The 26,370-nt window shown below is 39.6% G+C and overlaps 3 protein-coding genes across 3 annotated transcripts; all 3 read left to right on the top strand.

Annotated features, from left to right (window-relative positions):
* Nucleotides 1-678: 678 nt before the first annotated feature.
* LOC111792150 (integrin-linked protein kinase 1) lies at nt 679-7,027 on the top strand. The gene is made up of 11 exons (XM_023673484.2): nt 679-1,321; nt 1,393-1,467; nt 2,589-2,693; nt 2,771-2,856; nt 4,122-4,242; nt 4,323-4,402; nt 4,543-4,605; nt 4,708-4,826; nt 4,901-4,986; nt 5,067-5,191; nt 6,403-7,027. Exons 1-11 carry the CDS (start codon nt 770-772, stop codon nt 6,698-6,700), a joined length of 1,710 nt encoding a protein of 569 aa, XP_023529252.2. The 5' UTR covers nt 679-769; the 3' UTR covers nt 6,701-7,027.
* A 1,282-nt stretch (nt 7,028-8,309) lies between these two features.
* On the top strand, nt 8,310-20,158 carry LOC111793537 (uncharacterized). The gene is made up of 15 exons (XM_023675462.2): nt 8,310-8,450; nt 9,642-10,284; nt 10,384-10,696; nt 11,475-11,621; nt 11,700-11,788; nt 11,912-12,004; nt 12,252-12,378; nt 12,683-12,747; nt 12,844-13,018; nt 13,322-13,516; nt 13,633-13,680; nt 15,777-15,923; nt 16,039-16,121; nt 17,595-17,710; nt 19,621-20,158. The coding sequence occupies exons 2-15, from the start codon at nt 9,710-9,712 to the stop codon at nt 19,683-19,685; spliced, it is 2,238 nt and encodes a 745-aa protein (XP_023531230.1). The 5' UTR covers nt 8,310-8,450; nt 9,642-9,709; the 3' UTR covers nt 19,686-20,158.
* Nucleotides 20,159-23,646: 3,488 nt separating this feature from the next.
* On the top strand, nt 23,647-25,848 carry LOC111792178 (UDP-glycosyltransferase 74E2). Its single transcript, XM_023673517.2, has 2 exons — nt 23,647-24,355; nt 24,897-25,848. Exons 1-2 carry the CDS (start codon nt 23,684-23,686, stop codon nt 25,620-25,622), a joined length of 1,398 nt encoding a protein of 465 aa, XP_023529285.2. The 5' UTR covers nt 23,647-23,683; the 3' UTR covers nt 25,623-25,848.
* The last annotated feature ends 522 nt before the right edge of the window (nt 25,849-26,370 follow it).

Below are 26,370 nucleotides of genomic sequence, written 5' to 3'. Positions count from 1 at the left end.
TAACCATAAAAGTATTTAAACGTGATTAATTTTTCTAATTATGAAACTTTTTACAAATAAGTAGAAGATAATAATTACTGTAACAAAATAATTGAAGTCAAAACAATAATGAACTAGAATAAATCACCATAATAATTTTGAAATTAAATAAGAAAGAGTTAGAAAAATATGACACCGTAATTTTATAGTGGTTCGGTCAAACTCGACCTACTCCGCTTATACTGTGGCGTCGAATATGTTGTCTCGATGATAATTCCTTCGTTTTAGCTCTGATTTGAGTAATTGAAAAGTCGTTGAAATCGTTATTCTCAACTTTATACGGTGGACATGACAGTTTAAAATAATGAAAATTGTTAATAATTAAGAGTAGGTTTGTTATCATCAAAACATCAATAAAATAATATCAGTGACCAAAAAGCCAACAATTAGTTTTGGGGATTCTATTGGAACGAGGCCTTTTGGGGAAGCTTAAAGCAAAGCCACGGGAGCTTATGCTCAAAGTGGATAATATCGTACCATTGTGAAGATGGGTGATTACTCGGGTCAATAAGGGAATTTAATAAATTTTTGAGTTTATTTTTGAGAGAGTGGGTGGGGTCCACAGACAAAGTCTAAAATAAAAACAGCGCAAAATGGCGCAATCCTCAGCTATTGTTGTCTGTCTATGGTTTGGTTTTTTTTTTTTTTTTTTGCCTTCAAACAACAGCCATACCCTGTTTTTCTCAACGCTTCCTTCGGATCTTCCATTCCTTCTCTGTTCTTCCCTTTCATGATCCCCCAAGCTCCTATTCAGCAACCAAGTTCGTTTTTTCTTTTCCTTTCTGGGCATCGAGAGCCCATTTCCTCCTCCTCCAAGCTCTCGATCCGACCCCCCACATTTCCCCAATTCCCATTTCAAATGGATAACATCACGGCGCAATTAAAGCGCGGAATCTCCCGCCAATTCTCCACTGGCTCCCTCCGCCGTAGTCTCAGCCGCCAATTCTCCCGACAATCCTCTTTAGACCCTCGTCGGAATAATCTAAGATTCAGCTTCGGCCGCCAATCCTCTCTCGACCCTATTCGCCGTTCTCCTGGTGAAGACAATGACCTCTCTGTTCCTGAAAATTTGGACTCCACTATGCAGCTGCTCTTCATGGCTTGTCGTGGCGATGTCCGTGGCGTTCAGGATTTGCTTAATGATGGCACCGATGTTAATAGCATTGATTTGGATGGCCGCACTGCTTTGCATATTGCTGCTTGTGAGGGCCATGCTGAGGTTGTTAAGTTCTTGCTTACCCGTAAGGCTAATATTGATGCTCGTGATCGTTGGGGGAGTACGGTATGATTTTGCTGCTCTTACTCTGTTTTAACATATGGGTTTTGGTTTTATGTTGCTATCATTCTTTGCAGGCAGCTGCTGATGCTAAATATTATGGGAATATCGAGGTTTACACCATTTTAAAGGCTCGTGGAGCAAAAGTTCAGGTATAAACGTTCGATTTGATCTCTCGAATCGAAAAATCATTAGCCAATGTAGGGAACGATTATGTGTTTATAAGTAAGGAATACAAACCATGAGGTGAAGCTCAAAGTGGACAATATCATATGATTGTGGAGTTCTGTGATTCCTAACATGGTATTAGAGTTGTGCCCTTAATTTAGCCATGTTAATAAAATCCTCAAAAGTTGAACAAAGAGGTTGTGAGCCTCGAATGTGGAGTCAGAAGTGACTCATGTGTCGAACAAAGGGTGTACTTTGTTTGAGGGCTCTAGAGAAAGGAGTCAAACCTCGATTAAAGGGAGGTTGTTCGAGGGCTACATAGACCTCGGGGGAGGCTCTATGGTGTACTTTGTTTGAGGGGAGGATTGTTGGGAGGGAGTATCCTCAAGAGTCGAACAAAGAAACTACTAGCCTCGAAAGTGTAGTCAAAAGTGACTCATGTGTCGAACAAAGGGTGTACTTTGTTTGAGGGCTCTAGAGAAAGGAGTTGAGCCTCGATTAAAGGGAGGTTGTTCGAGGGCTACATAGACCTCAGGGGAGACTCTATTGTGTACTTTGTTCAAGGGGAGGATTGTTGGAAGGGACAAGAGTCAAACAAAGAAATTACTAGCCTCGAAGGTGTAGTCAAAAGTGACTCATGTGTTGAACAAAGGGTGTACTTTGTTTGAGGGCTCCAGAGAAAGGAGTCGAATCTCGATTAAAGGGAGGTTGTTCGAGGGCTACACAGACCTCAGGGGAGGCTCTATGGTGTACTTTGTTCGAGGGGAGGATTGTTGGGAGGGAATATCCTCAAGAGTCGAACAAAGAAACTACTAGCCTCGAAAGTGTAGTCGAAAGTGACTCATGTGTTGAGCAAAGGGTGTACTTTGTTTGAGGGCTCCAGAGAAAGGAGTCGAGCCTCGATTAAGCGGAGGTTGTTCAAGGGCTACATAGACCTTAGGGGAGGCTCTATAGTGTACTTTGTTCGAGAGGAGGATTGATGGGAGGGAGTCCGACATTGGCTAATTTAGGGAATGATCATACGATTGTGGAGATCCGTGATTCCTAACAAAGTTCAGATACAAACATTCGATTTCTCATTATACTTCATTTTCTTTGGTTTTAGAGTATTAGGAAGACACCAATGACTGTGGCAAATCCCAGGGAAGTTCCTGAGTATGAGCTTAATCCATCGGAGCTTCAGATTCGAAGGGGTGACGGTATATCAAAGGCATGTCACTTCACAAAAAATTTTAGTATTACAAGACAAAGATTCTTGTCGCAATAACTTGGTTCTTTTATTTGCAGGGGTCATATCAAGTTGCCAAATGGAATGGTACAAAAGTGGCTGTGAAAATTCTTGATAAGGATTGTTATTTTAATCCGGATTCTATGTATGTATTTTCACTTGAATTTTGTTATGTTTGATTCATTTTGAATGATGATGTTTTGTGTTTTTGTGTTTATTTCTACTTCTAGTACCTAAATTTAGCAAGCTTACTACTTTGGACCTGCATTTTTATTGTTTTTTGGTACTCGTTTTAACTCGGGATTTGAACTTTTACTTCTAGAAAGGAAAGGAGAACGAAGTATTCTTTATAAGGGTGCGGAAACTCTCCCTAGCAGACGTGTTTTAAAAACCTTGAGGGGAAGCCCGAAAGGAAAAGCTCAAGGAGGACAATATCTGGTAGTGGTGGACTTGGATCGTTACAAATGGTATTAGAGTCAGGTTACGAGCGATGTGCCAATGAGGACATTGAGCCCCAAAGGAGGGTGAACACGAGGCAGTGTGCCAGCAAAGACACTGGGCCCCGAGGGGTGGATTGGGGGTCCCACATCGATTGGTGAAGGGAAAGAGTGCCTGCGAGGACGCTAGCCCACGAAGAAGGGTGGATTGTGAGATCCCACATTGGTTGGGGAGGAGAACGAAGTATTCACATTAGGCCACGAAGAAGGGTGGATTGTGAGATCCCACATCGGTTGGGGAGGAGAATGAAGCATTCTTCGTAAGGATGTGGAAACCTTTCCCTAGCAGACGCGTTTTAAAAACTTTGAAGGAAGCTCAAAAGGGAAAGTCCAGAGAGGACACTATTTGCTAGTGGTGGGCTTGGACCGTTACAAATGATATATGAGTCAAGTTTCGGGCGATATGTCAGTAAGGAGACTGAGCATCGAAGGGGGGTGAACCCGAGACGGTGTGCCAACAAAGATGTTGGGCCCCGAAGAGGGGTGGATTGGGGGTCCCACATCGATTGGAGAAGGGAATGAGTGCCAGCGAGGATACTAGACCCTGAAGGAGGGTGGATTGTTCAATCCCTGAAGGAGGGTGAATTGTGAGATCCCACATCGGTTGGGGAGGAGAACGAAACATTCTTTATAAGAGTGTGGAAACCTCTCCCCAGCAGACGCGTTTTAAAAACCTTGAGGGGAAGCCCAAAAGGTAAAGCTCAAAGAGGACAATATCTGCTAGCAGTGGGCTTAGACCGTTACAAGGGGTGTCTTAACCGTTGAGTTATGCCCGTGTTGGCTTTTCGTAACAACCTTACCTGAACTGGATCTGTTCCCTATGTTCTTTTCAGCATCATGTTTGGAAGTTTCAAACTATCAGCTCATGTTTTATTTTGCTGGAACTTTTCTTATTTCCTTGTGTTTCATACAGAAATGCATTCAAACACGAGTTGACGTTACTCGAAAGGGTTCGACATCCGAACGTAGTTCAGTTTGTCGGGGCCGTTACACAGAATTTGCCGATGATGATCGTTTCAGAATACCATCCAATGGTATGGATGAACTTTCACACTCTTTGTTTTCATCTTTTATGTCAACTAATTCCCTTTTCATTTTACATTCAATCTTCCAGGGTGATTTAGGTTTCTATCTTCAAAAGAAAGGTCGTTTATCTCCGTCTAAAGCCTTACGATTCGCCCTCGATATCGCTAGGCAAGTTCGGTTTTTCTCATATTGACCTGAATGAGCTTCAAATAGCGTTCTTATGAACAAGCATATCGATATTCTATACGTTCATAGCGAGTCTTAATCTTCTATATCGTAACGTTACGTAACCTTTTTTTTATTATCAGGGGAATGAACTATCTTCACGAATGCAAACCGGAGCCTATTATCCACTGCAATTTAAAGCCAAAGTAAGGCAACCATATTCAAAAGTTAAACTCGGGATGATAGTCGTTTCGATTCGAGATAGTTCGTATTCTTCTTTAATATTGGAAGTTTTTGTAAGGTGCCAGAAATATTTTGCTGGATAATGGAGGACAACTCAAAGTTGCTGGATTTGGCATGATAAGATTGTCAAAAATGTCTCCTGATAAAGCAAAACTAGCTCATCCAATGGTTACCGATTCTTTGAGTAAGCCGATACGTTCAACGATAAGCAACGTTATTTATTGTGTTTCGTTATCTAATATATTGTGCCATGTCTAGACTTGTACTTAGCTCCCGAGATTTACAACGACGAAGTATTTGACAGAAGTGTCGATGCGTTTTCGTTTGGTCTCATTTTGTACGAGGTATCGAAAATTAGATCGTTGTTTTACGTTGTCTTGATTGCTCGATAATAATGGCTTTTTTGTTTGGTTTTCATGGCCAGATGGTTGAAGGTATGCAGCCATTCCATCCTAGGCCTCTGGAAGAGGCGTCGAAAGCTATGTGTGTCGAACGAAAGAGACCTCCGTTTAAGATCAAATCGAAAAGTTATCCACCTGATCTAAAAGAGTAAGTGTCACCATCAAGTGTTTCGTGTTGTTCATATCAAGTTCTTGTGAAAATCCCGAATAAAACGTGGCACGAACGCTCAAAGGAAACAAAATCGAAGATTTTTGGAACGATGGAAGTGTTTTTAGCCTATTAGAAGTACTTTTCGAAAGTCTCGAAAGCACTCTAAGTTCAAAACGCTACTATATTGTAAGGACCCAGGCCCACCACTTGCAGATATTGTCTTTTTTGGGCTTTCCCTTTCGGGCTTCCCCTAAGCCCACCGCTAGTAGATATTGTCCTCTTTGGGCCTTCCCTTTCGAGGCTTTAAAACGCGTCTACTAGGGGAAGGTTTACACACAGGGTGTTTTGTTCTCCTCCCCAACTAATGTGGGACATCACAATCCACCCCCCTTCGGGACCCAAAGTCTTCGCTAGCACTCGTTCCTTTCTCCCATCGATGTGGGAACCCCACCAAATCCACCCCCTTTGGGGTCCAACGTCCTTACTGTCACACCATCTCGTGTCTACCCCCCTTTGGGAAATAGCCTCCTCGCTGGCACATAGTCCGGTGTCTAGCTCTGATACCCTTTGTAACAACTCAGGCCCACTGCTGGCAGATATTGTCCTCTTTGGGCTCTCCTTTTTGAGCTCCCCTCAAGGCTTTAAAATGCGTGGGGAAGGTTTTCACACCCTCATAAAGGGTGTTTTGTTCTCCTCGAACTTCACAATCCACCCCTGGGGTCCAGCATCCTCGCTGGCACTCGTTCCTTTCTCCAATCGATGTGGGACCCCCGTCAAATCCCCCCCTCCCCCTTGGGGTCCAGCGTCCTTACTGGCACACCATCTCGTGTCTACCCTCCTTCGGGGAACAGCCTCTGGTGTCTAGCTTTGATACCATTTGTAATGACCAGACCCACCGCTAGCAGATATTGTCCTCTTTGTGCTTTCCCTTTCGGGTTTTCCCTCCAGGATTTAAAATGCGTCTACTAGGGGAAGGTTTCCACACTCATAAAAGGATGTTTTGTTCTCCTCCCCAACCAATGTGAGACATCACATCTATAGTGTGATACTAAGGTCACCTTAAATCGACTTGCTCGACATCCTTGACAAAAACTCAAACTTGCATAGTTTTATTTCAAATAATGCATCATAATTGTATAATAACTTAGAGCTGGTCGATGATCGTTAAAGCGCACCGTAAACATGATTCTCGATCGATATGGATGCAGATTGATAGAGGAATGCTGGGCTCCAGAACCTGTTGTGAGGCCTACTTTCTCTGAAATTATTGTAAGGTTAGATAAAATAGTCACCAACTGCTCGAAACATGGATGGTGGAAAGACACGTTTAAACTTCCCTGGTACGTTCTTTTCACTCTAAAACTATTCTCGTTTGATAACGTTTTCGTTTCTCTCTTTTGGTTCATGAATCTACCGGATTCAAAAACGTTCATAAAAAACACGAACGGAGTGTTGTTCATAAACAAAAGACGAGAAACGGGACGGGACTCGAGCTCAAGTTTATAAAGATTTGGGGTATGTGCAGGAAATAAGAAGGTAGGGAACTCAACCCATTGTCTTCAGAAGGGGGCAAAGTGATGATGAATGAAGGACAATTCTTAGAACGCCATTAATGAAATTCAAAGCTTTTTTTTTTTTTTTTTTTTTTTTTTTTTTTTTTTGTCTCTCCATGAAATTGTTGTCTCTCATTCATTGTAGTGTCTCATGGACTTGAGGGGTTCCAGTGTAAAATGTGTGGAAAAGCTGTAATTTTGTTCTTCTTTTTTTTTTTTTTTTGTTCTTTTTTGATCTCTTTTTCAATACAAAAGGAAAATGCCATTTGCTCCGAATTAATATTGCGTGTTCGAACTCTTACTTGCAATGGAACAACTGTGGTTTCGATGCACTGACTATTAGCTCGTTGCCCACTTACGTGGAGATGTGGATAGAGGTGTTTATGAGTTGGGTTGGGTCGGGACATTGTTTAGATTCAACCTAATTGTTCGGGTGCTGCTAGTGAGGGAACTCTTACTTGCAATGGAACGAAGATGGTTTTGACGCACTGACCATTAGCTCGTTGCCTACTTGCGTGGAGATGTAGATAGAGGTGTTTATGAGTTGGGTTGGGACGGGACATTGTTTAAATTCAACTTAATTGTTCGGGTGCTGCTAGTGAGGGAACTCTTACTTGCAATGGAACGAATATGGTTTTGATGCACTAACAATTAGCTCGTTGCCCACTTGCGTGGAGATGTGGATAGAGGTGTTTATGAGTTGGGTTGGGTCGGGACATTGTTTAAATTCAACTTAATTGTTCGGGTGCTGCTAAGTGAGGGAACTCTTACTTGCAATGGAACGAATATGGTTTTGATGCACTGACAATTAGCTCGTTGCCCATTTACGTGGAGATGTGGATAGAGGTGTTTATGAGTTGGGTTGGGACGGAACATTGTTTAAATTCAACTTAATTGTTCGGGTGCTGCTAAGTGAGGGAACTCTTACTTGCAATGGAACGAATATGGTTTTGATGCACTGACAATTAGCTCGTTGCCCATTTACGTGGAGATGTGGATAGAGGTGTTTATGAGTTGGGTTGGGACGGAACATTGTTTAAATTCAACTTAATTGTTCGGGTGCTGCTAAGTGAGGGAACTCTTACTTGCAATGGAACGAATATGAGTTTGACGCACTGACAATTAGCTCGTTGCCCACTTACGTGGAGATGTGGATGGGTCGGGACATTATTTAGATTCAACCTAATTGTTTGGGTGCTGCTAGTGAGGGAACTCTTACTTGCACTAGAACGAATATGGTTTTGACGCACTAACAATTAGCTTGTTACCCAGTTACGTGGTGTGGATAGTGGTGTTTATGAGTTGGTTGTGTATGTATAGTCAATATATATATGAAAACTGTCTATCTACACTTCATAAATTATCTCCAACCTTTCTGATTTTAATTTTGAAAATATATTTTTTAAATAAATATTAACGAACAATATTTTTATTTTATTTTTTTTAATACTTAAGGACATTATTCAAATATTTAAAAATTTACAAATGCAATTATTTTATTTTATTTTATTAATTTAGCAATTATCTAATTAAAAAGAGATATTATTTTCATACAATATTTATTCCGAACGAGCGCTCCAAAAACAAAACCTCAACCTCTTTAAAACCCCATTTCTCCTTCCAGCCTCCTCTTCCCGCGATCACTCTCCCTCCCTACGCTTTACTCTCTCCATTGTTGGCGCTCTCTACTGCTACCACCACCGGTAATCCTTCATTTCCTTTCTCTTGCACTGTCTTTCTCCCCTTTCGTTTCTACTTAGCCGTTTACTCTTTGAAATTTGAGCTCTGATTCATGTTAATGAGCCTTTAGTGCATGTGCAAACCGATTTTCCTGTTTCGTTGTGTTTCCACGCGCAATTTCACTGCCTGAAGGTTTGTGATTGTTGTATATGATGCATGATGAAATCTTGTAGTGAGTTTTATTTGATTATTTGTTGTGGCTTATCGATTACTGTTGGCGCTGATTATGAATTTTCATTTCTTCTAGAGTTTATTGGAATGGATGTTCTTTTTCGTTGTTGTCTATTCATTTCTTAAGCTGGTATTTTGGTCCCTGTCTGTGTATTTTTTTATCGAGTTGCAAGTGAAGAAATGAAGCACGAGTGGTTTTGGATTTTTTAGATTATTTATTGGGTCCAAAATGTTCTATGTTTCTTTTTTCCTATTGGATTTTTTAAAATATTCATTGTCCAGGTATTTGATTTCTCGGAAGAACCTTTCGCTCCAGCCGACTTCTCCAAAATGTCCTCCCTCCCTCTCCCTTTCTTTGTCTCGTTATTACTATTATTTCTCAAATTCTATTAATTTTTTTATAAGTAAAGATGATGTTATAAGTTGTAGCTCATGTTCTCTAAAACGTGTCCTCGATTGTAACTTCAGTGTATACTTGTTAAATCTGATGTCTTCTTATATGGAAGTTGAAGATATGTTAAGAAAAAAAATTAATTATTAAACTGGATATTGAAGCGCTAAAAAGGTGAATCTAGGTTCAAAATGCAGGCCCTGTTGTTTTGAAGTATTATTTTGGGAATGAGGTCCAGTGCATAAATAAGCAAAATTAAGGAGCAAAGTTACGAAATATAAACTTCAAAACTTGATCTAGATGGTATATAGATGGGGCAGATGTATGGTATTTCTTTTATTTAGAGAGTGGAAATTGTTAAATTAGCTCCTTCATCGTTTGTGATCGAGAAGTTGATACTTTGTGGAAGAGATCACCTTTGAGCTGCGATATTCAATTGTTTATTTTAGTTTGCTAAAGGAATAAGAATACCGCTTTTGTTGCTTGCCGTGGAGTAACTACTCTGACGGAAACTCTTATGTGAGAAATTTTATGTATTTAATATTTCTAGTTATGGTGCACTAATTTGAAGTTTTGGATGTTTCTTTTTTAGCTGACTGTTAGCTTGCTCAAGAAAGGTTCGTGCATACATGCTCATAAAGATAGTACAGTTTGGTGATAATGGCTTCCAATGCAATTTTAAGACGGAGGAGGTTTTTTTCTCATTATGAGAACTCCTATATACGCACAACTCGATGTTTACAGTGGACAGGGAATGTTGGTCAGAATGATGGTTCACTTGGTTCTATTTCCAATAATGATGATCCCTCTGCTGTTTCTAACCATAGCATAGGAAATAGAATCAGACCTGAATTGCTTAATTTTACGGGAGTTCAGAAGTTTAGGCAAATATGCTATAGCATTCCAATATCAGATCATGGGAATTTCAATGTTTATACTCCTGGTGGAATTGGATTGATGTCACAGTCCATTCGGAATGCTTCCACTTCTGCGGCTAAACAACCTGATTTAGGCAGTGACGATGAGGAGAACAATGAATTGGTTGCTAAAAAGAGGAAGGAAGCATCTCCAGAGGAATGTGATCAAGCTGTGGAAGGTCTGAGCACTGCCAAAGCTAAAGCAAAGGCTAGACGATTACAAGAGTCTCAAAGCATAGTTGCCACCTCTTTGCAAAGAGCATGGGCAATCGTCATAGGGATAGGTCCTGCTTTAAGGGCTGTTGCTTCAATGAGCAGGTTAACTTTGTTTTTTTGTGATTGAATGTAAAAGTGGTATGTTCATGGTAGATTTAAATATGATCTAATGCACACGGTCTGGTTTTTTTATTCATTCAGGGAGGACTGGGCAAAGAAACTTGTTCACTGGAAAGAAGAATTTGTATCAACCTTACAACATTACTGGTTGGGTTTCAAGCTTTTGTGGGCTGATGTGAGGATTAGTTCAAGATTGCTTCAAAAACTTGCTGGTGGGAAGAATCTCTCAAGGCGGGAGAGACAACAGCTAACTCGGACCACAGCCGATATCTTTAGATTGGTTCCTTTTGCTGTTTTTATCATAGTTCCATTCATGGAATTTCTGCTGCCAGTTTTTCTTAAATTATTTCCCAACATGTTACCATCAACTTTTCAAGACAAGATGAAGGAACAGGTAACCCTTAAATGCATGCTGTTTGTGGTTTGTTGCATCGTATCTATTTTGCCTAAATTTAATAAACTGTTAGCAATATACACATATATTGGTCACTAACGAGCTTTTATTTATTTTACCTGTATGTTTGGATATCCTTGCTAAACCATCACAAATATTTGTTTGTTTGTTTGTTTGTTTTTTTTTGCGTGGATTATTGGCCAATTTTCATTGTTCTGGTTTTTTATACGGGGAAGAGGTTTAAGAATATGTGGCTTAATCATTCATTGTTTAAGGACTCTAGGTTGGTGGAGGTTTTGAACATGGAGGGGAGGGATGGGAAGCTTTAAAATTTATGAGAAAATTCAGTCATGGGTTGAGTAAGAGTGGAGGGACGAGTGACTCATTTAGTGGGAAGACGCTTCTTCTCCAAGACGCAGTATGAGGAGAAAATATGTAAGTCAGAGCCTGAAATGTAGAGGTAAATGAGTTGAGGAGGGTGATTGCAATCTAGCTTTCGTTCTTATAATTTCAATTTGAGGGAGAGGGGGAGAGAGAGAGAGAGCTTGAGAATAAAGTAATTTCTTTTTTCTTGTCCTTGTATGTGCCTGAAACCTCCAGACAATTATTTTCTTATGATGCCAACTGGAGAGATAAAGAGGTCTTTACTCTCTCTGTTGATATATTAAGTCTGTGGCCTGTCTAATGTATTTTTACTTGCTTACAATGAGTATGGCATGTGGTTCTTCTTCTCAGTCCCTTCAACACATTTTTTCTTCTTAATTTGCTCAACATGCAGGAAGCATTGAAAAGGAGGCTTAATGCAAGAATAGAGTATGCTAAGTTCCTTCAAGACACGGCCAAGGAAATGGCTAAAGAAGTTCAAAACTCGAGAAGTGGAGAAATTAAGAAGACAGCTGAAGATCTTGATGAGTTTTTGACCAGGGTAATTAATTAACAGGCTGCTTTTCCTAGTTTTCCTTGACTGAGTATTTTTTGTTACCCCTATTATATGTGCCTGCAGTTGAGGACTGGTGCACGTGTGTCTAATGAGGAAATTTTAGGATTTGCAAAGCTGTTCAATGATGAACTCACATTAGATAATATCAGCAGGTTGCTATTTATAAATTCTCTTGTATGTTAATTAGTTCATTTAGTTTCATATGTTTAGTACGGATAACTTCTCTCTTTGATGTCTAATCTATCCCCTTTGTTTTTTTTCCCTTCTGTCATCAGGTCTCGATTAGTAAATATGTGCAAGTACATGGGCATCAGCCCTTTTGGGACCGATGCATATTTACGTTATATGCTCCGCAAAAGATTGCAACGGTAATTTTTGTTTTTCTCAATATTAATCTGCAGCTTCGAAACACATTTGCACACACTTGCTCCCATCTCTCTCTCTCTCTCTCTCCCCCCCCCCCCCCCCCCCCCCCAAAAAAAAAAAAAAAAATCTGCAAGAGGGTTACATACTGGAACTGAATTAAAATCTTAACGACAGTGTTAGAATTATTAGAGGAAAAATGTATCTACTGGAAAAATTGTGTTAATTTGTGTCTAATTTGTTTTTCTGCAGGATAAAGGAAGATGATAAATTAATACAAGCAGAGGGGGTGGAGTCCCTTTCTGAATCTGAGCTTCGTGAAGATTGTCGGGAGAGGGGCATGCTTGGGTTGCTCTCAGTAGAAGAAATGCGGCAACAGGTTCCTTGGTCCTGACCATTTTGCATATAAGTTGCTTTTGATAATTTGTTGTACAATGATCGATGGGATTTGATTGATTATATTTGTATTTGTAACCTTGAAGTGTTTGCGATTGGTACTTTTCTTTTACACCATTTTCTTTTCTTTTTCTGGAAGCAGTTGAAACTAGAAAAGGGAAAATTGTTTGATAGGTTGTAAACACAGTGATTTGATATAAACCATAAATCTAAATTCCTGATTAGATGCTAAGTTTTAGACTAGACTAGAGTCTGGTGTTCTTATTTTGTTGCCAACTCACTTGCAGCTTCGTGATTGGTTGGATCTGTCGCTTAACCATTCTGTTCCCTCGTCACTTTTGATCCTTTCAAGGTGATTTGAAGTTGCATCAGTTGTTTCTCTGCTTCAAATGTTCAGCCCAGCTGTTGCTCACATCATTATGAATTTCTTGTTTTGTACCTTTCTCAGAGCATTCACAGTATCTGGAAAGGTGAAACCAGAGGAAGCTGTCCTGGCTACACTGTCTTCTCTGCCAGATGAGGTTGTAGATACCGTGGGCGTTACTGCTTTGCCATCTGAAGATTCCATATCAGAAAGGAGGAGAAAGTTAGAGTTCCTTGAGATGCAGGAGGAAATGATCAAGGTTGTACTTTTATTGGTTTTTTAGAAGTGAAAAGTTTTCCACTTTTATGTTCCGAACTATCAGAATCCTCCTTAGCTGCCCTTGTTATAATATCTTGCGTAAGACACTTATATTGTCTTCATTCATGGCGGCCGTTCTTTGTTATTTCCACTTTGCATTGTGAGTCTTGAGCGCTTAAGCATACACTCTGTGAGCTTAGGCAATGCTTCTAGCTGCTATGCATTTTAAACTTATATTTGAACCAATATAAAGTGTCGATTCAGTTTCTCGGTTGAAGTCTCAGCAAATTGTTTATGCATGTAGGAGGAGGAGGAGAAAGAAGAAGAGGAACAAGCTAAAATGAAGGAATCCAAATCCAGCCAAGAAGATATAGCTCTGAAGGAGATGGTCAACCCCATGACAAGAGAAGCTATAGAACAAGCTAGGGAAAAAGCTTCAGAAAAACAAGAGCACCTCTGTGAAGTCAGTCGTGCATTGGCTGTTTTAGCATCTGCCTCTGTAAGAAAATGAAAACTAAGCTCTTGGTTTAATAGTAAACTCACTTTGTTTTCGCCAAACAATTTTCAAGGATAAGCTTGTCTTTGATCTCATTCATGTTGCTTATGTACATGCAGTCTGTCAGTAGAGAGCGTGAAGAATTCCTGCAGCTTGTGAATAAGGAGGTATACTTCAGTTGCATAACATATTCATGCCTATAGCTTTCTGGTTATATAGATCAGCGAATATGGTAATTAGCACTCTATTGGTAGAGCAATTGACATTGATTTGAATGCTAGGATACAGAGCCCCTACCCTGTCTGTTCTTTCTCTCTGGTTCTCTTAAATTCTTTTATTTGTTAGTGATTGATATGTATCAACTGTATTTTAATTAGAACAGACATCACGATGCTCTCTCTCTTGTAAAATGAAAATGTTGTTTGAGCATGGGAGATTCCATGAATTTTGGGAGATGTAGTGAGCTTAAATTAGTGAATCTAGATGTTTCTTCATTTAGTTCGAGAAAAAACTAAAATTTTATTTTTGATATATTAGAATGTAATAGGAGCAATTCTTTTGGTTGGATCAAGCACCAATGGGGCAGAAATTACCAAATCACAATGGTTGGTTCATTGAAATTACCACCCTCACAATGATGGTATGAAGTGATGTTGTTCCAATAGTGTGATGTCCCGCATTGGTTGGGGAGGAGAACAAAACACCATTTCTAAGGGTGTGGAAACCTTCCCCTAGCAGAAGTGTTTTAAAGCCTTGAGGGGAAGCCCGAAAGGGAAAGCCCAAAGAGGACAATATCTGCTAGCGGTGTGCTTGGACCATTACAAATGGTATCAGAGCTAGACATCGGACGATGTGCCAGCCTTCTCGCCGTTCTCCGAAGGGGGGTAGACACGAGGCGGTGTGCCAGTAAGGACGCTGCGCCTCAAAGGGGGTGGATTTGGTAGCAGTCCCACATCGATTGGAGAAAGAAATGAGTGCCAGCGAGGACGCTGGGTCCCGAAGGGGGGTGGATTGTGATGTCCCACATTGGTTGGGGAGGAGAACAAAACACCATTTATAAGGGTGTGGAAACCTTCCCCTAGCAGACGCGTTTTAAAGCCTTGAGGGGGAAGCTCGAAAGGGAAAGCCCAAAGAGGACGATATCTGCTAGCTGTGTGCTTGGGCCATTACAAATAAGGTAAACAAGGGTGGATTGGGAATCTAGCTGTTTCAGAGTAGAACCTCTCTTGATGTGGTTTGGGGACGAACTAAGGTAGAATTTGCTTATGATGCATGTGAGTGAGGACAAAGCATGCTGAAAGAACTTGTGTTGGTCTGTGGGGATAGTCTTCACTTTTAAAAGCGAGAGTAAGTAACATGACTATGTCGTAGGGGATGCGGGGGAATGTCGGGGCCATTTAGTGTCAAATTCGAATCCTAGGGATTGGTCGTTACTAATGGTATTAGAGCAATACTTCTCCCAATAAGATTTGGTTTGGGGACGAACCAAGGTAGAAGCTGGTGGGCATGTGACTCTTGAGTAAAGGAGGGGTACATGATTGAATTGAAACCCGATCGGAATGAGAGAGATTCTGAGGATAGGATGACTAAGAAAAACTTAAAAAAAATGAAATTTACTACCTATACCAACAAGGAGCACATTCCTCCTCGATGGTTCAATCATAGAAATTTCATAATTAAACATGCTTTGCTTGGAGCAATTCTATATTGGGTGACCTCCTAGGAATTTTCTTAGGATGCATGTGAGTGAGAACAAAACATGCTAAAAGGACCCGTGTTGGTATGTTGAGATAATCTTCACTCTTAGAAGCGAGAAGTAACATAACCATGTCGCAAAGGATGCCGGAGAATGCCAGGACACACAAGTGTCAAATCTGGATTAAGCAAGGAGATTGATGATGATGGAGATTGGATGCATAATCTTTTTACACTGGTAAGATCTTGCGTAGAGGACTTAATATAGGAGGTGGGGGACTGTGTAAGAATGTTGATTGGGTGAAGGTGGTGGGGACTTTAAAAGTTTGGGAGATGATGTGCTGAAAACCATAGAAGAACAGAGGTTATCCCTTGTTATGAGGGCTGGATCGAAAAAAAAAAAGCTTCTGGATTTTGTTGTATTTTTTTACTACATTTGTCAGACTTATTTGATCATTTTTGTATTGTTCAAAGAAAAGCACCTTAATTTCTTTTATTTTACTTTATGTATTCATCGATTGGAAATTCTGCTGGTAGTGACTATCATATTATATCATGATATATCTAGATAGAACTCTATAATAGCATGGTAGGAAGAGAAGGCACCGATGGTGAAAAAGAGGTCAGGGAGGCATATAGAGCTGCTCGAGAAGAAAGTGATCAGTCTACTGAAGAGTCAGAAGGAGATGACATTTCATCAGCACTTGTTGAAAGAGTGAGACTTCTCACAGATTTTTTATACTTCATATAGTTTTAAACTTCTTTTTGTATCTCTGGTCTGCATAATGCTCTTTTGACTTGATGTATTCTCATTCTTGGTCATCTTTCAGGTTGATACTATGCTTCAAAAACTAGAAAAGGAAATTGATGATGTGGATGCCAAAATTGGTGACCGTTGGAAATTACTAGACACGTATGTTTGTTTCATTTTATTTGCTATCATGCAAGTTCTTTTGATCCCTTAGACATGCAACTAATTCTTTACGTGGTCAGAGACCCTCTCTGATGGTCCCTTGATTATTTTCCCCATTAAAGACCCCTTCATACTAGCTTGATTGTAGAATGCTTTTCAAGTTTCAAACTAGCTGAGATCTGAGGTGGGTCTTCGTTTATACTATCCCTGGAGATAGAGGTTGTATTAACTGTGGTTGTTAGTGGATGGTCTTTTATGTATCTTGGTCTCGTAATCTTGATAGAAATGAATTTTGAAACCCAGTGCTGAAATGATAAATAATAAGCTCCAAAAGTGAACAAATTTCCTCATTTTTAAAAGGATGAAGGCTTATCTTTGTTTAACTAGCGGTTTGCAACCTACATGCCAATTATTTCTAGGGTTTCAAGATCTCGAAAAGAAGTTTTTCTAGTCTAATGAATAAAATTTTGGGGGATTTATTTGAAGGCTCAAAGATCATGATACAAACCCTCATTTAGGGCCTTCTCTGTAGTCACTTGTTTTCCGTAGCAGAGCTAAATAACTTGTCCTTTTCAAATACTAAATTTAAAGTGTAGGATGGGTTTAAGGTTTAGGTTAGCTTTTAGTTGGATTGGATCTATGGATACCCCTTTGTTTGAAATTTTTTATTCAGATTAAGAAGGTTCTAGAAACTTATTGGTTTGGTACTGTTGAATTCCTTCTTCTAAGTCTTTGGTCTAGGCAGATTGAAGAATTGACTGTTTCTGATGGAAAAAGTGAAAGACTTCTCTTTACCTAATACACTGGTCAAGATCTTGGTTGCCCACTTTAGTTTCTTTTCTTGGAATCATTTTTTGCCAATCCTACAAATTTTGGTCAATACGTTTCAAGTAAATTAATCAAAGCAACATGGAAAGCAAATTATCTAAAATGGTCAGGGGTTTTCTTGGTCTATTACATGTGGGAAAGCTTACAAATATCTCACTATTTATCTCCTACCTAGTCGGTGCTCCTTTTTGGAGGTTCGTGGAATGATGGTGGAGGTCCTGGTCGACTTTGAATGCTGGCCATCACACTTTCACTTTCAGACAACCCTTTGTTCCCTTTTTAGCAACCCTGATCTTATTTGTCTGTTAATTGGATCTTTTCTCTCGTAGCATTTAGAATTTCCCTCTCTACTGTCATGCTTGGTCGGTGGAATTTGTTATTTTCCTCAGATAATAGCTGATGGGCGGAATTTTGACTAAAAAACCTCTAATTATAACGTTTTCCCCTGTGACCTCTACCAAAGCTTGTCATGTGAATATTCCTCAAAACATTTGCTTAAATAGCGTGAATATGTTTTTACAAATTTTCAATTTTCATTGCTTTGTTCGTTTTAGTAGTGAAGCAAACTAAGCTTGTAAGTGCATTAGTCTGAGGTCCTCTGTTACATGTTCACATTTTAACTTGGGTAATGCTTTTTTCTCGTAGGGATTTTGATGGTAAAGTTACTCCCGAAGAGGTTGCAGCTGCTGCTATGTACTTAAAAGATACATTAGGGAAGGAAGGCATCCAAGAGCTTGTCAGTAGTCTTTCCAAAGATAAAGGTATATTGGTTGCTTTATTATTAGAAGTTCTCTGATTTATTGTTAGCCTTTTTTGCATTTTCGTTCAGAACAGACTAAAATTTTCACTCTGTTCCTCATCTTTGTTGTTTCTTTTCCTTTTTATTTATTTGTTTATTTAAAAAGGCAGTGCCATGGTATACGGTGTTAAAGAGTCTACCACTTGGTACCGTGTGTGATCATAGCTCTTGTTCCCTCCATCTCGTTTTCTCTCCTCCCCTTCATCTGTTCCCTCTCATTATGATGGGGGATCTGTTCTTAATCTTGTAATGAAAAATATGGCCAGTTGGTCTGTCCTATGAGGTATGGTGTAGGACTAGAGGTACAAATTTTTGGTGGCAGTAAATTCTTTGTCAGTGAGCATGGTAACTTACAGATCTTATTTCCTCTGTCCTCAGAATGCTCCTTAGTAAGATGGGTCAAGGCTTTTCTGAGAAACTGTGCCAAAAGTTTTCTCGTTGTGCCCAAGAAATCTCTCTTTTTCTCAAACCAATTTCTTTCTATCCTGATATGCTGATTACGTTGGAAGGTATCATGCCAACCTTGACATGGCAAAGTAATGGTGATCATAAGAACATTTCACCCCCCAACCCTTTACGAGAAAACTTCTGAGTAATATCACCTTTCAGATCAATTTTTGGTTGAGAAATTAGGATTTAGCAAGTCCACAATTTGGAGGGAGCTGTGGCCCAAATCTTTAATGATAATGATACCGGGTAGGCTGTAACTTATCTCATGAATTGCATTCTCATGATCCCAACTCATTGGAAATTGAGTGTGGTTTCGGTTCATCGTTGAATATTGGGGAGTTCCTGCCTGTCGACAAAGGAAAATATATTCTCTTCATTGGAAATTGTGTGTGGTTTCGGTTCATCGTTGAATATTGGGGAGTTCCTGCCTGTCGACAAAGGAAAATATATTCTCTTCATTGGAAATTGAGTGTGGTTTCGGTTCATCGTTGAATATTGGGGAGTTCCTGCCTGTCGACAAAGGAAAATATATTCTCTTCATCACCTTCTGTAACGAACCAGATCCACCGCTAGCCGATATTGTCCTCTTTGGGCTTTCCCTTTCGGGCTTCCCCCTCAAGGCTTTAAAACGCGTCTGCTAGGAGAAGGTTTCCACACCTTTATAAAGGGTGGTTTGTTCTCCTCCCCAACCAATGTGGGACATCACAATCCACCCCCCTTCGGGGCCCAGCGTCCTCGCTGGCACTCTTTCCTCTCTCCAATCGATGTGGGACCGCCCCCAAATCCACCCCCCTTTAGGGCCCAGCATCCTTACTGGCACATTGCATCGTGTCTACCCCCCTTCGGGGAACAGCGAGAAGGCTGACACATCGTCCGGTGTCTGGCTCTGATACCATTTGTAATGACCTAGATTCACCGCTAGCAGATATTGTCCTATTTGGGGCTTTCCCTTTCGGGCTTCCCCTCAAGGCTTTAAAACGCGTCTGCTAGGGGAAGGTTTCCACACCCTTATAAAGGGTGGTTTGTTCTCCTCCCCAACCAACGTGGGACATCACACCTTCTTTGGATCCTGCTTTTGATTCTTCAAATGATCTGAATCTACAAGTGGTGATGATTTTCCTAATGATTTTCCTAAATCAGTTTTCTTTGTCAATCTACAACTTTCTCAAAGCTATATTAATTCTACTTTGAACGTTTCGAATTTTCTCATTGCTGTGAGGTAGTGAAACAAAGTCAAATTTATGTTAGCATATAATCTGTATTCGCAAGAAAATGGAGCTCCGGGGTTCGAATATTACGAACAATGTAAATCACCCTACCAATCTAAACAATGTTGTGTGATAGTTCTTTCTCTACATGGATGATAGAGCTGCAACATTCTGTAAATTTAACTTAGTATTACCATTTATTTCTTTGCAACAGATGGCAAAATTCTTGTAGAAGACATTGTGAGATTGGGCAGTCAGGCCGAAGACGCCAATTCTTGAATATTGAATATCAACAAATTACAAAGGTAAGATATTCACATTTTTTGATAGATGATTACTGAACTCTCGTATAAGTAAGTCGAAACCAAAATCCGAGTCGTATCACCTGTTAGAAAAAAGTCGTTAAATCTCCAAGCCGAACATAGGAATACTTTTAGAAATTGTTCCTGTGCTCATAGCTTCCTTGGAGTGCTTTGCTGTTTCAATAAAGGTTAGCAAAGGTTCAATGGGTATAAATACATGTAAACAAAATTAGAGGACTTTAAGCTGTGTGTGAGTGTTCGTTATAGCAAAAGTATTGGGAACTGAAAACTTACCTACCTACATATGTAATATTGTAGTAATGCTTTTTCCATGTTTGGAGTAAGTGAAAAGAAATGGTCTCCAAAAATACATAAATAGAGGCTCGAGTCTTGGACAAAATATGTTAAATTTAGGTAACGTTTGATAACCATTTGATTTTTAGTTTTTAATTTTCTGAAATTTTGATTGAATGTAACGCCCCATATCCACCGTTAGGAGATATTGTCATCTTTGGGCTTTTCTTTTCGGGCTTCCCCTCAAGGCTTTAAAACGCATAGGCTAGGGGAAGGTTTCCACACCCTTATAAATGGATCCACCGCTAGTAGATATTGTCCTCTTTGGACTTTTTCTTTCGGGCTTCCCCTCAAGGCTTTAAAACGCATAGGCTAGTGGAAGGTTTCTACACCCTTATAAATAGTGGCATAGGCTAGTGGAAGGTTTCTACACCCTTATAAATAGTGGCATAGGCTAGTGGAAAGTTTCCACACCCTTATAAATAGTGGCCGTTATTGTATCCTTCATTTAAGCTCTATGCATGGACTTGTTTGTTTAGGAAAGGGAATCTCAATTATGGTCTCTCTCGTTGATTTCTGTGCCCCCACCACTTTCGAACACCATCGGGACCATATTAGCACCCTCTTGTCTACATCTTTTTGTATTTATTAAAAAAAGTATATTTTACTGTGCTTAGAATATTTGTGAACAAAAAAAAAAAAAACATAAAATTTTTAAAAAGTAACCATTACAGTTTTGAAATGATGTTATGGGACTAAAAGTGGTTTTTTTAGATTCAAATGCTTCTCTTTGGACTTATTGTCAAAGTTTGGTCTTTTCCCAATTCTGTATGGAATGAATTCTTCTAGTAGTTCGACAGTTGGGTTAACCTTTCTCTCCAAAGTGTCCTTTTATCTACTCTATCTATCGTGTGGTGTGATGGGTCATTGAGTTAATCTTGAGCCTTTGGTCATCAAAGATGTTGAATTTTATCCCCTTTACTATGTATGGCTAATGAACTCTTTGGTTTAGTCCGTTTCTTTTGATTCTTGCCCTTTTCGCTTCGATTCCATCCCTACTCTCATATAAAATAAGGAAGGCTAGCTCCTACTCCTCATTCATCGTTTTTGGTCCTTCGTTCTAGTCATTGTAAGGTGAAAAAATCCACCTCTTTAGACGAGAAAGTTTAAAATGTGATTTCGTCCTCCATTAGTGAACGTGTGAGCTTCGCTCCTTATAGCTCTACTCTGCCACTGGTACCTTGTGTGAATTCGAATTAAGCCAATGTTTCTTCTAGATAGACAAAGGTTACTACTCGTACTCAATCAATCTACTCGTGCTTGTTTATAAAGTGCTAAGCAATTGAATTAATTTTTTTTTTAAAAAAAATTGAATAAACACTTGATGGACAGATAATACAAAATGTGATGTAATTTTTTTTGTTGCAAATATTATTTTCAAAAGTTTTTGAATTAGTAGATAATCTAGTAAGCTTTTTGGCTTTTTTTAAACTTTAGCTTTAGTTGGTAACCTACTATAAATCTTAACCCCATTCAGTGTCAATTATTATTATGCAGCGGTCCATGCTCGGTTTCTCATTGTGTATATGTATAAAACTTTCGGTTATACTTTATAACAATATTTTTCACGATCAGGAATCATTTGACACAAAATTTTAAAGTAGTTTTTTTTACAAACGTTTATTTTATCTTTTTTTTTCTTTTTAAAATCCCAACTTATCATTCTTTAACTAATCGCTTGAGGAGTTCGACCCGACTTAATTGATCATATCAAAGGAATGTATAAACTTAATTTGTAAAAATTAATTAAAATATAGTCCAATAATTGGGAGCAAAATTAAAATTTTACCCATACCTAAAGGTGGGTGTTGCAATAATTTAAAAAAATTGACCAGCAATAAATTCGAAGCCATAGCGAGAGAGGGAGAGGGAGAGGGAGAGGGAGAGGGAGAGGGAGAGGGAGAGGGAGAGGGAGAGGGAGAGGGAGAGAGAGAGAGAGAGAGAGAGAGAGAGAGTTGGACAACTGAGAGAGAATTGGACAACTCTCTTATCTGTCGTCATACTGTGGTCCACTGTCTGTCACACCGTCCAATCAAAAATATTGGGACTAAAATTATTGTAACATTTAAGAACTCCTAAATTATATCTTTATTAAATTATATCTTGATTAGATTCCTTTCAGCGTCACAACCGAACTATGAATAGAGTAGATTTTGACCCTCACGTTGCGACAAGAGAAGCGGAGACCCTCAAGTGGCGCCCTTCTGGCCACTCGAGGGCCTAGACGAGCGCCATGATGCGACACACCACACGGAGTGGGCGGCGACCCTCAAGTGGCCCCCTTCCAGCCACGCGAGGGCCTAGACGAGCGCCATGATGTGACTGAGGAGAACGATGCATCATCTAACACACCACACGGAGTGGGCGGCGACCCTCAAGTGGCGCCCTTCTGACCACGCGAGGGCCTAGACGAACGTCATGATGCGACTGAGGAGAACGGTGCATCATCTAACACACCACACGGAGTGGGCGGCGACCCTCAAGTGGCGCCCTTCCAGCCATGCGAAGGCCTAGACGAGCGTCATGATGTGACTGAGGAGAACAGTGCATCATCTAACACACCACACGGAGTGGGAGACAAGTTGAGACATAAGCAAGATAGAGACATTGAATCGCAAGAGAGGACAAAGGTAGGCTTCTATCTTTGTTGAAGGACCCACTTATAATTATCAATTAAACTCAATCAATTTAAGTTTCATATTCAAAAAAGTTGACGGTGCAATTGAAATAAATGGTCTCAATTAATTTAATATTTTATAAATTGAATCGAATGAACGGTATAAATGGATACATAAAACTTCAAAGTTTAAATTAGTTCACGGTCTTAACTGATAAACTGACTTGTATCGAAAACTTAAATACCAAAATTCGTCTATTAATCCTCAAAAAGTTTCTTCTAACTTTAATTTCTAGACAAGACTTTACGATTATGGAGCAATTTTTTGCATAAAGACACGATAAGGACCATTCACTTTGGTATCGGAGCTTCTCCTATCATCCAACTATGTCACTCTAAAAATACGAGCATAGAACCTGCAGATAATGTCATTCTTCTAGATAACGCCTCTCCCAAAAAACCAACCAAAATAGAATATCAATTATGAACCGAAGCAAATCAAGATCGACACAAACTAGTCAAGACAAAATATTAATTACGAACAAAAACAAATCAAGATCAACACAAACCAATCAAGACAGAGTATCAATTACGAACAGAAGCAAATCAAGATTAACACAAACCAATCAAGACAGAATATCAGTTACAAACAGAAGCAAATCAAGATAGACACAAACCAATCAAGACAGAAAGAATATCAATTACGAACAAAAGCAAATCCAGATCGACACAGGCAAATAATTTATGACTAAAGAAATACCGTCCAAAATTTATAAAACAAAACAGACGTAAACCTAACATTAATTTATGGGTCTAAATCTAGAAAAGAAAACATAGGGAACACAAAAATAGTAGATCCCACAAACAATTATTAGGACTTATAAAAACCATAGTGTTTTAGTTTCATGACGTATTCACTTAGCTCACAACACCACTTCAAAAAGGCCTATAAATCCCACACAAACACACCAATCCATAGAACAACAACAAAAAAAGTGCACAAAATGGGAAGCCTTGAAGAAAAAGAGACCCCAAAAGTTCATGTAGTAGTGGTTTCATGTCATGCTCAAGGCCACATTAATCCACTCCTCCAATTCGCCAAGCACCTCGCCCACGTTGGTCTCCAAGTCACCCTCCCCGTCATTTCCTCCTCCTCCGACCACCACTACCGCCACCTCCCCCGCTCCCTCACCGTCGACCACGTCCCTCTCCTACCATACCAAGGAGCGGAGACAGAGACAGAGACAGAGACAGAGACCGTCCTGGCCTTGTGGGAGCGACGGAAGGCCTCAATGGGTGTGTATCTAAAGGAGCTCATGAGGTGCCATGAAGATGGTAGCAAACGCATAAGTTGTGTGGTGTATGACTCGGTTATTTCTTGGGTTCTTGACATTGTGAAGGGGTTTGGAGTGATGGGAGCAGCGTTTTTCACTCAATCTTGTGCTGTCAATTCCATTTATTATAGTGTTTATAAGCATTGGGTGAGTGTTCCATTGGACAAAGGGTGGATTTGTGTTGATGGGTTTCCATTGTTTGAGGCGTTGGATCTGCCGTCGTTCGTGGCGGATCAAGTGAAGTATCCGGGGTTTCTTCAGCACTTGGCTGATGAACAATTTCAACGTTTGAATGAGGCTGATTGGATCTTTGCCAACACTTTTGATGCCTTGGAACCACAGGTATGATCATCATAATTATAACCCATCTTTAATTTCTCATCACTTTGTTCGTATCAATTTTAAAAATAGTTTTCGTTTTCGGAATTTCCCAGAAATAATTGCAATAATTGAGCGTTAGAACAGATTCATGTTTGGTTCGGGAAGGAAGGGATGGATGGTCGAAGTTTTGGAATGAATTGAAAGACAATCAGAGTCCGGAAATAAACAAATAAAAAAACAACTCTCCCCTGTTCCTCTCCACTGATCTCTTATCCCTTTTCCGTCAAATGAATTATTAAATCTCGAGTCTGTGTATGAAACAGAAAACAAAAATGTTAGATTTGAGAAGACGAGGAGTAGACCTAAGCAAAGAGAGATCTGAGAAGACGAAGGGTACGGTTCGGATTTTTGAGAGTTTCATTAATACCCTAAATTTTTTTAAAGAAACTTCAAAAATATTTTAAGTTCTTTTAAAAAAAATTTAAAAGTAATGTAAGAACAAAACAATTGGACAAAATATAAAATTTATTGGTATTTTTATTAATTTAGCTCGACATATCAGGAAGTGAAATGGATGGAAAGCCATTTTCCATTCAAGAATATCGGACCAATGCTTCCTTCAATGTACTTAGACGGAAGGATCCCAAACGACAAAGATTACGGGGTGAGCCTATTCGAATCAAACACAAGTTCTTCCATGAAATGGCTTGATTCAAAACCGGAAAACTCGGTCGTATACGTATCATTCGGTAGCGCAGCCGAATTGGGTAAGCCTCAAATGGAGGAGTTAGCGGAAGGGTTGAAGCTAAGCACGAAATCCTTCTTATGGGTCGTGAGAGAATCCGAACTTCATAAACTTCCACACAAATTCATCGACGAAACAGCTGAAAAAGGGCTTGTAGTAAAATGGTGCCCTCAGCTACAAGTTTTGAGCCACAAATCAGTGGGATGCTTCGTTACGCACTGCGGTTGGAACTCGACGCTCGAAGCGTTGAGCTTGGGGGTGGGGTTGGTGGCGATGGCTCAATGGTCGGACCAACCGACGAACGCGAAGTACGTGGAGGATGTTTGGAAGGTGGGGAAGAGGGTGAGAATGGAGGAAGATGGAGTGTGCAAAAGAGAGATGATTGAGGTTTGTATTAATGAAGTTATGGAGGGAGAAGATGGTGAAGAAATTAAGAGGAATTTGAGGAAGTGGAGGGAGGTGGCCAAAGCCGCCATGGATGAAGGTGGAAGCTCTGACATGAACTTCAAGGATTTTGTGAACCAGCTTTTGGGAAGAACATAGATTTGATTGGTTGGATTAGTGTCATGATGATTATGATGATGATCTAATTATTTGATGATTCCTTTGTTGTCTTTTCTTTTTCTTTTTTTTTTTTTTTTTTTTTTTGTTTTTTTTGATGATGAATGCAATAAGTTGTGTTGAAATTCTTAAACGAGTAATGGAGGAATCTCGATTTATACTCTTCGAGTTAAGTAGTTGGATGAATTGAAGTATTGGTGTATACGGGTTAGGTTGGGTTGGAGAAATGTTTTGGACTGACCCAAAATTTTGGATTGGTTGGGTTGGTGACCCGAGCAAATCCGAATAGGGTTCATGACACAGCCTAATTATATGTTTTTGAGTTGGGTTGAATTGAGTTGTCATCTTCTTCATTTTCGTAATAATTTTAAAAGTATGGTTGGATTGTAATCTTATTTTCAACTAGTGATATGCTCTACTAACTGAGTTGTACCGGCTATTTCCAACCGATTATTTTTGTTTATTTTCATAGAAGATTTGAATCGGTAACACGAAGATTTTGAGTCTTCTTCTCTACCAACTGAGCTATACTGGTCATTTCCGACACGTTATCTTTATTTATTTTCATAGCAAACCGGTGAGACAAAAATTTTGAGTCCTCTACTCTACCAACTGAGTGATACCGACTATTTCCTACACATTATCCTTATTTTCAATAGCAGATTTGAACCAGTAAGACGAAGATTTTGAGTCCTCGAACCGACCTGAATTTTCAAATAAATGTTAGCAT

Source organism: Cucurbita pepo, chromosome 4, assembly GCF_057944985.1.
Source record: "Cucurbita pepo subsp. pepo isolate OVF chromosome 4, ASM5794498v1, whole genome shotgun sequence".
Lineage (NCBI taxonomy): Eukaryota > Viridiplantae > Streptophyta > Magnoliopsida > Cucurbitales > Cucurbitaceae > Cucurbita > Cucurbita pepo.
The sequence above is the reverse complement of the archived record's forward strand: the minus strand, read 5'-3'. Positions and strand labels throughout refer to the sequence as shown.

Coding starts and splice junctions, on each gene's coding strand:
- LOC111792150 (XM_023673484.2), top strand. CDS start 770: ATGATCCCCCAAGCTCCTATTCAGCAACCAAGTTCGTTTTTTCTTTTC. Junction 2,857..4,121: donor TATTTTAATCCGGATTCTAT/GTATGTATTTTC, acceptor TGTTTCATACAG/AAATGCATTCAAACACGAGT. Junction 4,987..5,066: donor TTGGTCTCATTTTGTACGAG/GTATCGAAAATT, acceptor TTTCATGGCCAG/ATGGTTGAAGGTATGCAGCC.
- LOC111793537 (XM_023675462.2), top strand. CDS start 9,710: ATGGCTTCCAATGCAATTTTAAGACGGAGGAGGTTTTTTTCTCATTAT. Junction 15,924..16,038: donor CATCAGCACTTGTTGAAAGA/GTGAGACTTCTC, acceptor GTCATCTTTCAG/GTTGATACTATGCTTCAAAA. Junction 16,122..17,594: donor CGTTGGAAATTACTAGACAC/GTATGTTTGTTT, acceptor TTTTTCTCGTAG/GGATTTTGATGGTAAAGTTA.
- LOC111792178 (XM_023673517.2), top strand. CDS start 23,684: ATGGGAAGCCTTGAAGAAAAAGAGACCCCAAAAGTTCATGTAGTAGTG. Junction 24,356..24,896: donor TTGATGCCTTGGAACCACAG/GTATGATCATCA, acceptor TCGACATATCAG/GAAGTGAAATGGATGGAAAG.